Source organism: Myotis davidii, unplaced genomic scaffold, assembly GCF_000327345.1.
Source record: "Myotis davidii unplaced genomic scaffold, ASM32734v1 scaffold395, whole genome shotgun sequence".
NCBI lineage: Eukaryota > Metazoa > Chordata > Mammalia > Chiroptera > Vespertilionidae > Myotis > Myotis davidii.
The window spans coordinates 4943057-4955123 of NW_006287904.1; the positions used below are offsets into that span (position 1 = coordinate 4943057).

A 12067-nucleotide genomic window follows, 5' to 3' on the forward strand; every position below is an offset into this window, starting at 1 on the left:
CAGTAGGTCCAGCCCTGCCCTCCCCGCAGAAACTGCCCCAGTTGGCCGCCTTCGGGGGGGTTGTGTGCGGGGTCCGCGGAGCCCCGGCGAGGGAGGAGGTGCCAACTTTCCCATCGACTTCCTGCTCCATTGGGGCCCGCCGGGCGCCTCTTTGTAGGAAAGGCCAAGAGCACTACTGACGGTCCATTTAAATTATTTATCTGTACATACGTTTTCTAACGTGTATATACTCCAGCAGAGCGTCTTGTAACCGAAACCACTGTATTTATGATAGAGCTTTCGTCCACCACCGTCCTTGTCTCCTGTCGTGTTTTGACTGCGGGAGGGGGTCCCTCGAGGGTGCGGTCCCATCCTGCCCTCGGGCCTGTGCGTCCGTAGGTCCTGGGGTTCAGGGTAGTGCCCGGGTCGGTTTGTGCAGACGCCTTTAAGACACTTAAGCACTCGCTTGGGACCGCAGGTGGAGATGTTTGGTTTTTTAAAATATATTTTATTGATTCTTTACAGAGAGGAAGGGAGAGGGATAGAGAGTTAGAAACATCGATCAGCTGCCTCCTGCGCACCCCCACTGGGGATGTGCCCGCAACCAAGGCACATGCCCTGGACCAGAATCGAACCTGGGACCCCTGAGTCCGCAGGCCGAGGCTCTATCCACTGAGCCACACCGAACTATTTAGGGCTGTTTGTTTCTTAATTCGTTTCATGCCACTCGCTCTCCTGGGGCCTTAGGACGGCTTCCTCTGTCTTGAGCTGCCCGCTTATCAGCACTTCCGGCCTCACCCGATGGCCGGTTATAAAAAGACCCCCTTGCCTTTAAAATGGAGGAACCAGCGTTTATTTACCCCACGTAGTCAGCCCTCTGGTTTCTCATCAGGGGTTTTTAGTGTTGAGAAACCTCGGATATCAGGTGTGAAGAGTGAGCACCGATGATGGCGCAGAGTCTGTCCTCAGCCCAGCCCCGCCCGCAGCCCCCAGGCCTGTCTTAGAATGAATACAGGCCGCCCTTGTGGGGTCAGGCACCACCAGGGGTTTCAGCCCCACCTTGGCCCCCAGGGGCGTGGAGACCTAGACCATCACTGTATTCACAGTAACTGTATTTCAGTGGTCTCTACCTGGCTGCCTATCCGAACCACCTGGGAGCATTTAAAACCCCGATGCCCAGGACACGCCCCGGAACCAGCCAAACCTGAGAACCAGCACCCGTTTACGAAAGGAGGAGCCCTAGCCGGTATGGCTCACTGGATAGAGCGTCGGCCTGGGAACTTGAAAGGTCCCAGGTTCCATTCCAGTCAAGGGCACATGCCCGGGTTGTGGACTCGATCCCCAGTGGGGGACTTGCAGGAGGCAGCCGGTCAATGATTCTCTCTCATCATGGATGTTTCTATCTCGCTCTTCCTTTTTGAAATCAATTAGAAAAATATATTAAAAGAAAGACGGAAAATGGCCCTGGCACCTGCGTAGGTTGTGATCTGCGCAAAAAAAAAAAAGTGTGTATCAGGAGGTCGCCAATTTGATTCCCAGTCAGGGTATATTGCCCAGGTTGTGGGCTCCATCACCACGTGCAAGAGATAGCCCCACTGGTGTCTCTCTCTCTCTCCCTCTCTGAAATCAATTTTTTTAAAAAAGGAAACTGTATCCTACATTTAGGAATATTTACATCACAATGACCTTTAAAAGTTTGAAAGTATTTTTGAGCATTTCCAATTGTATGGAAATGTCACTTCACGGAATAATTTTGCTCAAGGAAGTCAAATCAATGAACTCCCATTGTTGAATAATGGGCTCCCGGCAAAGCTGTCTTGAGTTTCAGTTCACTTTTTTACTTTGGTTTCTGCAAACTTCATGAAAAGCAGACTCTCTCTCATTAATTCTCTTGAGCCAATAATAAGATTCTCTCAAAAAGCTCTTTGTTGACTGTTTTCTAGGTACTTTACAAAAGCGGTCATTTTGACAATTGTTCGCCCCCTCTGCAATAAGCTGGAGAGAAAGAGGGACATTCCGTTCCTGTATACTTCATGGTAACCATGGTGATATGGCCAGATCACCAATGCCGCAAAGCTTTCTACTTAGACTAGAAACATAAGAACCCTGTCTTAGTTCTTAAAAAAAAACAAAAAAAAAAAAACGTTATTGCTGAGTATCATAGATGCCCCTCTCCCCCCTCCGCCCCTCCATTGCTCCCCTCGCCCAGTTCCCTCCCCACCCCAGGCCTTCACCACCCTATTATCTGTGTCCATAGGTAATGCATGTATGACCTTTGGTTAATCTCCTCTCACCCCCCTCACCCCTTCCCTGTGAGATTCATCAGTCTGTTCCATGTTTCCATGCCTTTGATTTTATTCATCAGTTTATTGTGTTCATTAGATTTCTTGTTCATTTATTTTTAGATTCAGTTGTTGATAGATATGTATTTATTGCCATTTTACTGTTCTCTTCCTCTTTCTCTTAAAGAATATCCTTCAACATTTCATGTTTTGAACTGTGTATCCAGTAGTTGGCTTGCATTTCTTTCATTTGTGACCTGTTTGTCGCCGCATTTTGGCTGCTTCCCTGTGTTTGTTTCTGTGTATTAAATAGAGCAGCTACGTCTCCTGGAATTGGTCGAGTGGCCTTGTGTAGTAGGTGTCCTGCAGGGCGCAGTGGCTCAGCCTCCCCAGTCACCTGAGCTGGGCCCTCTAGATGTGCCCCTGTGTGGGCTGTGTGCACAGTCTTATAGTTGAGCCTGATTGCTGCTGGTGTTACTGGGAGGAGTTGACATCCAGGCCAGTTGGCTGTGAGGACCAGCTGCGACTACAGTGGGAGAGCTGCTGTGCAGGAGACACCCCTATGGAGCAGGACTTGCTTCGGTGCTCCCTGAGTCTGCCCTTTGAGTGTGTCACCGTGGATGTGTAGAGTTGTAATCTGGTGTGGTCTCAAGCTGTCCACCGGGTGTACTGCCTCTGGGGCCTCATGGGAGGCGCAGTTGCCACTGCCTGGGTGGCGGCAGGAACCACAGAGATTAAACATGCCTTCTATTTGTATTGAGTTTGGAAGTGCCCAGGCGAGGCCCAGCTGTGAAGCAAAACAGGCGGTGCTAGTACCAGGTTTTGGGCCGCTTATTGATAGGTTTGAGGCTGCTGCTGCTTATTGAGAGATTTTAGAAAAGTCTGAAGCCTGAGCCAGGACAGGCCATTCATATGGAAAAGCTGCTGCACACAGCTTGGGTGGGGCTGCAAATTGGATGGGGCAGTGTGAACAGTGTTGGCTATGCTGATGGAAACAGATATGGCTGCCAGTCAACCCTGTGCCCGAGGAGGTCCCAGCACAGGAAAAATGGCCCCTGTGAGCACCCCCATCTGGGAGAAAGCCACCCCCCCAAATTCCTGCCCTGATGCCAGACAATCCAGTTCCTCCCTGTATGTCCCTGGGTCCCTGGCGCTGGAGCTCAGAGGAAGCGGCACCATGTAAGTCCATGGCTGGCCCTTTAACAGGAACACCTGGGAACTCCAGCAGCCTGTGTCACTGAGCCACAGTCCCTTCTGGTTTTTCTGGCCGGAGCTACGGGGACTATTCTTCTCAGCTCTGGAACCCTGTGCTGGGGGCCTGGTGTGGGACTGGGACCCCTTGCTTCTCAGGGAAGGCCTCTGCAGCTGAGATATCCCTCCCAGTGACAAAACACACCGCACGTGGGTTTTGGACCAGCCTGTTATGTGCCTCCGCCATTCCTGTAAGTCTTGATATACATTCTTCTCTAGTTGTAGGACTTCTAGTCAGCCAGATGTCAGGTGGTTCTGAATGACAGTTGTTCTGTTTTAGTTGTAATTTTGATGTGGTTGTGGGAGGCGGCGAGTACTGGCATTTACCTACGCCGTCATCTTGGTTCTCCCAAGGAATCAGGTGGGAAGTATTTGGTTTTTAGCATTTGTCATCATAAAGCCCTAAACGAACTGGTATATCTGTAGGTCTTCTTGTCATTTACTGGCTGAGGTTTTAAAGACTTTCCTTACTGGTTGTGGTAGCAGACATCTAAGATGGTGCCCAGAGACCCCCACCTGCTGGCAGTCATGCCCCCGGGACCCCTCCCCCCTTGGGTGAGCTGGATCGAGCACCGTGCAGAGGTGGTGAGAATGATGGACATCTCTGAGATGAGGTTATAAAAGACTATGACTTCCATCTTGCTGGCTTGGGTGAACCAAGCTGCCATGTTGGAGAGGCCTTCGTGGCAAGAAACCTAGTATTTTAAGTGTTTATCATAATTTATTTGTATTGAGAGAACTCAGTTTCTTCTGGCATCCGGGCTGTTAGGCAAGCGGGAAGAAACTCCAAACCCTCACCTGTTTAAGCCACTCCCCCAGCCCCCTCCCTGCCATACACACTCTTCATTTCTCCTTCTCTGACCCCCACACACAAAGTCAGTCCTGTGCCATCAGGACTGATGAATCTGCATCAAGTGACTCTGGGGATTATGACTCCCACCCTGTCACTGAACCCTGAATGGGACAAAGCTTTCATGTTGGAGCTAGAAGGAAAGAGCACAAATAGAGGGCCTAGATAATACACTAAACTCCTCATAAAATGCCCTGGAAAGGCACAGATCACCAGGCAGGGAAGGGAAGGACACGGGAGGGCATGGTGGCAGAGAATTCCTGAAGCCCCTCTGCACACACAGGGAGGGGCAGGACGCGCCCTTGGCAGTTTCACATGGTTCACAGGGGCTGTATATCCCAGAGGCCATTGCCCAGGGACCATCTCACTCCTTGAGGAGAGCCTCCTTGGCACCAAGGTGTTCAGTCAGCATCCCCTGGCTCTCACTGACCCTGTGGCCTGAGAGAACATTTTCTAAAAAGCATTACAGTGGGGCCTTGACTTACGAGTGTCCTGACTAATGAGTTTTTTGAGATACCAGCTGTCTCGGCCGATTTTTTGCATTGAGTTGATAGAGTAATTTGAGTTAATGAGCTCGGTCTCGGAACAAATTAAACTCGTAAGTCAAGGCCCCACTGTATCCCACTTCTCAATTGGGACCTGTATTATTTTTAAAAGTAAAGTGCAAGGGGAGGACAGAGGACGTCTTTGTATGGACATTATACTTCACTAAATATTCCCCCGGTTTTATCTGTAACTAGGAAATAATTAGAAGGATGAACAGTTTCTTAAGTGATCATAACTAGAAAGTAGGGTTTCCGGTTCCCTCACATTGTCTAATTTTTATGTAATGACCTGCATTGCTTTGCAAGATTTTAAACATGTAATAAAAAGAACAATCCTTTCAAGACAAATGCAGGAACGACACCGACAGTAGTTAGAAAATATGACATTTTATTTTCACTCAGGATGTACAGTACGTGAATTTGGAAGTGAAATCATTGCAGGGTTCTGCAGTGTAGAACCTTACGACCGGCCCACCATTAATTAGTCCATTCATCGCAAAGCAGCCGCACCAGGGTCAGCTCCATTTGTGCTGTAGTTGAAATAAGCTCTCAACGTGAAACACCCAGTAGCATTTGAGTAATAGGTTACAGCAGACATGAACTAAGTTTCAACATTTCATCTTTGGAACAAATTCTGCTTATTTACATGTTAAGAATAGGTATTCTAATTACTTTCCCTATTGTGAGTTTTAATAACTGATTTTACGCTACAGAAGGTTTGCCAGCTGTTATTTTCTTTAGTTTCTAAAAGCAGTAACTTACTGTTTATAAAAGGTGATGTTGAAAAGGCGCTTTTAGAGATATTTGAGAACAAGATTACTACTGAAAGAACTGCACATGTTTTCAAGCGTAACACACGGCTGCATATTGAACTGAGCTGTTTTAAGACAGTGGCAATTGTACTACCTCACATACTTTCCTACCATTTAAACCTCATAATTAGTTTGAATATACAGTCTGAGACCTCTGCACAGCCTCTAAAGCATGGTTTTCAGGTTTGTTTTTATACATAAATTAGAGCTGAAGTTGGTCCTTGATGTGAAGAACTGTGCTACCTGGAAGCACTACATCTTACACACACTGTTGATGGCTAACAGCAGCTTTACAGGGGAAGCATCCCAGCAGTACCTCCCACACCACCGACCCCGGACAAGAGCCTCTCAGAGGCCCACGCTGCCTTGAAGGGTCCGGAGGAAGCAGCTGAGCAGCCAAGGGCAGTCCTAAAAACAGGTGACTTTGGACCATTAGCATGAGAGAGACTTTACAATCTTTGATTTCATTTATACCCTTTAAAAAAAGTACAGCGTACCTGCTTTCCGTCACACTTGAAGAAGCTGAGCTAAGGCAGCCCCACAGAGACTCCCAGGAACACAGCCCCTTCTCTTCCCACCGCGAAGTCACGGCTGTGTTGTCAAGCTCCTTGATGAATGAAGACTTACACTTTATAAGCAGAGCAGTTAGCGTCCATTAAACTTTTAAGAAGAGTCCGAAGGTGTGTAGGAAAGTATGCTTGCCAACAGTAATGCTTCCATAGTGACGATAATGAAACTGAGCTAGATGAACAATGGACTGTTTTACACAATGAAAGCTAGATTTTTGATATATATTACTTATTCTCCAATAGTTGATTAAACTGACAATGGACAGATTCCTTCCCTCCATGAGCTGAATTCAGGTTATGTTTGAATTACAGAACAGCTTCAGATTATAAACACAGCGTCCGACAGTAGAGATCACCAGGCAGATCACCAATGGTCAGTCAGCGCCCCGCACAGACAGATGTGCTCGGGGTAAAGGCTTCCTAAGACCTCGGCTCCTGTGGAAAGCGGGTCAGTAAAGACTCCAGTTCTGCAGGATGGAGTCTTGCAGGCCAAGCCGCTTTCCACAGACACAAACTCAGTCTATCTTTTCTTTCTGGACCAATCTGGGAGCATCGACAAAATCTTTGCCGTTGTAAAGGATAATAAAAAATGTTCCAACGCTTGCGACTCCCCAGAAGAGCACATAGGCCAGTGTTTCTGTCCAAGTGTCACCTGTTGATACAAAAAACCAAAGAGTTGATAAGTAAAAGTCATTTACTGAGACCAGAGCCAATATTCAGCCATTCAGCACATCTTGGACATTAAAAGTTTACAAAATACAGAACCTCTCACTTGAGCTTTAGGCCGGCAGTTCTCAAGCTCTGGCCGGGCTTGGTAGCCTATTTGAATAACATGTAACCACTGCTGAGGGCACTTCTCAGCCCTGCAGCTCACGAAGGTCAGCAGCAGGCCAGGCGAGCTGGACTTTGCTGCAGTCCCTGAGGAGTGGACCTTGTGTACCCTGTCCGTGTGATCACACTGGCCTCCTTGGTGGAGAGGAAAGCAAGGTGGGGACCCACTCCTGAGGGCTGTGGGAAAGCATGCGGCATGGGGGTCCTAGTCTCTTAGATACCAAAGTAGGGACTGAAAATCAGACACTACTGTATATAAACACCACAAGGCTCATTATTTCATAGCAAGCAACTGACATGAGATGTTACCATCCACAGCATTCAGTCTCTTTCTACTTAAAAACATAACAAAGTCTGTGTGATTGCTCATCTTCCCAGCTCTTGAGTCTCAAAATTCTTCCTGGACAAAGGAGAAAGGCTGCTCCTCACAAGCCTCCTGCCTGCCTGCCCCCACCGTTCCCCAGACAGCTGTCCAGGTACTCGGGCCATGCCCAGCTCTGGCTCTCCTGCCTCTCCAGAGGGGGCTCTACAGGGAAATGTAAGTCCACAATAAAAAAATAAAAATAACACCACTAACTCAACAGTGGGGGGACTCTCAGGAAGTGGCATTGGGCGGTGTTGTGAAGAAAGCAGTCAGAGGATTTGGGAGTAAACAGCCTGCAGGCCTGAGGGACCAGGAAGCACACGCTGGCTGGCCCTGTCCCCTTCCTTCTGCCCACACCTGACACAGGACCATTTGTGCCACACGGCGATCCCTATGCCCTCCAGCCCTGGGCTGTTATTACACTATGAGCTAAGAAGGCTTTTTACCTTATTAGAGTGGTAAAAACAGTGCACAACAGAGCTCACAGGTAGTTTGCAAAGTGTAAACTATTGATTATCTGACTCTTGACAGAAAAAATTTGCTAAGTAAGCCCTGTGTTAGAGCAACCACAGGCCGCCTCCTTCCCCACAGTGGCTGCTGCAATGCTGACCACCGAGGAGATGCAGATGAGAGGGACTGGCTCCCTTCCAGGAGCCGGCAGAACCTGTGTGGTGGGGGTGAAACAGGAGTCCTTCGTTCAGCAAACTGAGCGGGACTTCCTACACCCCGGATGCAGGCAGTAACCAAGGAGAGAGACCATCTATGCACTCAGGAAGGTGCTGATCCAGTGAGAGAGGGGTGTGCAGATCATTACCACTGAGAGGCACACGCAAAAAAGAAATCCTAGGTGCTTAGGAAGTTAAAAGGGGGGCGGCTTACAAGTGCTATGGAAATCAGAGGAGAAAAGGGCATCTGGTGGGAGAACCAGGGAACACTGTGTTTTTGGGGGGCACATGGGGGCAGCATCTGAATAGGGTCCAGGCTGAGAAATGTTAGCCCAAGGAACGCAGGGTGGGGGTGGAGACTGGAGGCTGACCTCAGTACAAGAGCACAATACAGCCCAGGCAGGCGCCAGTTCCCAGAGACTGCAGAGTACTTACTGGAGACACGTGAGTCTTAGGTGCTTAGTAACTTAGTAACAAGAAAATATTGAGAGAAAAAAAGAAAACCAGTAAAGACCTTGCAGCTCAGTCCATAGGCAATTTTGCTCTCAATCTATTAAAATTTAATAAGTACTATATTAACCTACAACAACATTTGTCCAATAGGTGACTGGTTAAATAAACTATAAATCCATAAATGGAATACTTTGGAGTCTTTAAAAATAACATGGAAAAGGTTTATATTGCTCAGTGGAAAAAACAGGTTTTTAAAAAATGTGTATTTCACTTTTAGAAAAAAAAATCACACTTATAAAGATTAAAACATCAACATATTAAGAATAGTTAGCTTATCTCTAGAAAGCAGATGATAACAGGAAAAAAACATTTATGAAGCTACCGAGTATATTTTTTCCTCTGGTCACATCTAAGGACTAATCTTATCTGTTCATTCTACTCATTGAATTTATTTGGGGAACATCAAGTGTTGAGTAGATTCTAAAACTCAAGATGCTACACAAGGAAAGTTCAACATTCTAAACGAGTGTAAGATGGTGAAATAGGAGCAGACTTACCAGCCATAAGGAGGCAGATAATGCACATTGAAAAGGCCACGACCATGATAATAGGCAACTGGGAGAGAGAACAGAGAGAAAACATCAGTAAGAATGCTCCCTAGTGGCTGCATAATCAGTTTGCTTTCCCTGAAAGAGAATAAACCTCGTCCACTATCTAATATACAAATATCTTTTTTTCAAAAAACATCACCACTTAGGGGTTAGTCACAGCTGCCTAGACCTTTAGATGGTTAAGTAATCAAACGTGAGAAGCATGACTTTGCTCCAAATCAAGTACCACACAGAGAGCAGCTGCCCAGATGCGAGCCAAGGACACGAGGCCCCCTTCCTTCCAGGACTCTGCCCACTGGAATGGGACCCCAGAGTGGCTCCTGCAAGTCTGGTAAAAGGAGTCAAAAAGGAGAGAAGTACCAGAACCGTTAAGCACACCTTGTTTTATTGCACTTCTTACTGCGCTTTGTCTTTTTTTTTTTTTTTTTTTTAAACAAATTGAAGGTTTGTGGCAACCCTGTGTCAAGCAAGCCCGCCAGGGCCATTTTCTTACAGGCTCAGGTGATGGTTAGCATTTTTTAGCAATAAATTGTTTTTTTTAATTAAGATATGTACATTGCTTTTTTTTAGACATAATGCTATTGCCCACTTCAGACTACAGCACAGTGCAAGCTTTTACATGCACTGGGAAACCAATAGTTCCCGTGACTCACTGCGTGGCGATACCCGCTGCATTGCGGTATCTGGAACTGATACCGCAGTATCTCTGAGGTATATGCCTGTACTTTGCCTTCTGAGACACAAGGTTGCCTCCAACAATCCCTGCATGTAAGGGGCGTGGAGTCCTCCTGAAATGAGAAGCCTTTTACGTTCCCCTTGCTATGGTTCTTGCATTAAAAGGATGTGCAAGATGGAGTGGAATCTGAAAGAAAAATGCTCCGAAGTTTCTTTACTCCTCTCCCAGTACACTCCTAGGGGAAGCCGGAGCATTTGTATTCCATTTAGAATTCATAAATGTTTTAAATCAAGGGGAGTTGGCACCATCTATACCCTCAGATACAATGTTTTTAACAACTTGAAAAAATAAAGGTTTCTTACCGCCAGAAATTTCAAATCCCGTGGAACACTTAGAGGACTATGAGATTCTAATTCGTCCACCGAGTAGTTCCCCAGAAACAAGTCTATGGCGTCCTAGAACAGACAGAAGAAAACCATTAACTCCCATAGGTGTGCACACGTTACTGAGGAACAGTGCAAAGGTGCAGCCACCAATGACCAATAATGAGCATCAAATACAAACTCACTTGTCTGAATCCATCAGAAAAGTTGTTCTTGTAATACCGAATCAGTGAGTTCCAGCCGTCCTTTACAAGTCCCAGCTGAGTTCTCTTCCCAGTTCTGGTTGAAAGAGGTCAATTTTGAGTTACATATTTGCATACTAAATTCCCCCAGTTTTACAATGTGAGAAAAAGTGACAAATGTGTGTTACAGAGATAAGGGAGTTACAACAATTTTTAAAATCAACCCTGAACCTATAAAGGAGATACCTCACAAATGACCAGTAGTGGGGTCCAAGAAATACGTATTCTCTTTCTAAAACACCACCAAAGTAGCACAAAAAGGAAAAGCATTCAGTTCCCGTTGCAAAGACCAGAAATAAGAGTAGAAACACAAAGTCCAGGTTAAGGGGTACGAAACAGCAGAAAGGCTAAGAAATCCAATTTTGCTCCCAGGGAATCCACACAGCGGAAAAGGCCCACCGGCATCGGTAACAAATTCAGTGGGCCCACCCCTCGCTATCAGTGTGGTCCCAGGAGCAGCGTCAGAAACCGGGTGCTTGCTCAGAGGTGCAGAATCTCAGGCCCTAACCAGGGACTCAGGGGCCCGGTACATCGAGAGCTGAAGAGCTGTTGTTCTCAGTCCTCGCTGTGCATGTGAATCACCCAGGGAGGCGAAGAGCCCACGAGCAAGCCTGGGCCTCACCCGACCTGACTGGTCTAATGGGGCCCGGGCGCTGCTGTTTGCTCTTACTGCTGCTGTCTGAAAGCTGTCCAGGTGGCCCAGACCTGTGAACGCCGTATCGAATGTTATTTAAAAGCATGGCTTGCCTGGTAAAGTCGGTCTTCAAGGCACCAGTTCCCGCATACTGTTTGGCACAAGCATTTGCGTTGTCAGCCCAGGCTGTGAAAAAAAGTAAAAAGCAGCTGATGATGAAAATGACAACCAAAGTTCTAAATCTAAAATATTAATTTCAAAATTTGAGTAACTTTGCCTCTATTAAAGAAAACACCTACCATTTTTGTAAATCTTCTCAAATTCATCTTGCTCTTCAAGCTTTTGTCCCACATGCAAAACACCTAGTCTCTGAAATGAGAAGGACCCCATGTTTATATCTACTAGATTTCAGCACCCAGGATTTAAAAGAAAAAGCAGACCATCCTGCCCTATCTGGTTTGGCTCAGTAGGTAAGAGTGTCAGCCTGCAGACTGAGGGGTCCCAGGTACAATTCCGGTCAAGGGCACGTACCTTGGTTGCAGGTTCCCTGGCCCTTGTTGGGGCACTCCTAGCCTGTCTAAAATCTGTCAGGTTTATACCACCATATTCAGCATTAGAACAGTTCACTGTAGCTTACAGAACCCGGTTAAGTAGAGTTTTGTTCATCAGCCTTGGAAAACACCATTCCTAATGTTGCCACTCTTGAAAAACACACTCTGAAGTCAACCCAACAGACTGACAAGCACCCAATTCAACAGGAAACTGGAGAACCTCCAATAGGGAGTCCACGCCCTGGGCATACGCTACTTTAGGGTTCGGGGACAATTCATCCCGGGGGAGGTACTCTACTGCCACAGTTCCTCCCTGGGTGCCCAAAACCTCTGTGAACAAAGTTGAATGCTTCCTAATTATTTCAGCAG

General features: G+C 46.9%; 1 protein-coding gene across 5 annotated transcripts in view; it reads right to left on the reverse strand.

Annotated features, from left to right (window-relative positions):
- Positions 1-5274: 5274 nt before the first annotated feature.
- SACM1L (SAC1 suppressor of actin mutations 1-like (yeast)) overlaps positions 5275-12067 on the reverse strand; it is a 34595-nt gene continuing 27802 nt past the window's right edge. For 3 of the 5 annotated variants that reach the window (XM_015561285.1, XM_015561288.1, XM_015561287.1), the window contains 5 exons: positions 11447-11516; positions 11261-11333; positions 10457-10550; positions 10251-10343; positions 9605-10000 (listed from right to left, as the gene is read on the reverse strand). In XM_015561285.1, the coding sequence (XP_015416771.1) occupies positions 9803-10000; positions 10251-10343; positions 10457-10550; positions 11261-11333; positions 11447-11516 (528 nt within the window). In that variant the 3' untranslated portion in view covers positions 9605-9802. Of the gene's footprint in view, positions 6941-9158; positions 9217-9604; positions 10001-10250; positions 10344-10456; positions 10551-11260; positions 11334-11446; positions 11517-12067 lie in introns of those variants that run through there. The other 2 variants (XM_015561286.1, XM_006759641.2) reach the window with 1 other exon arrangement.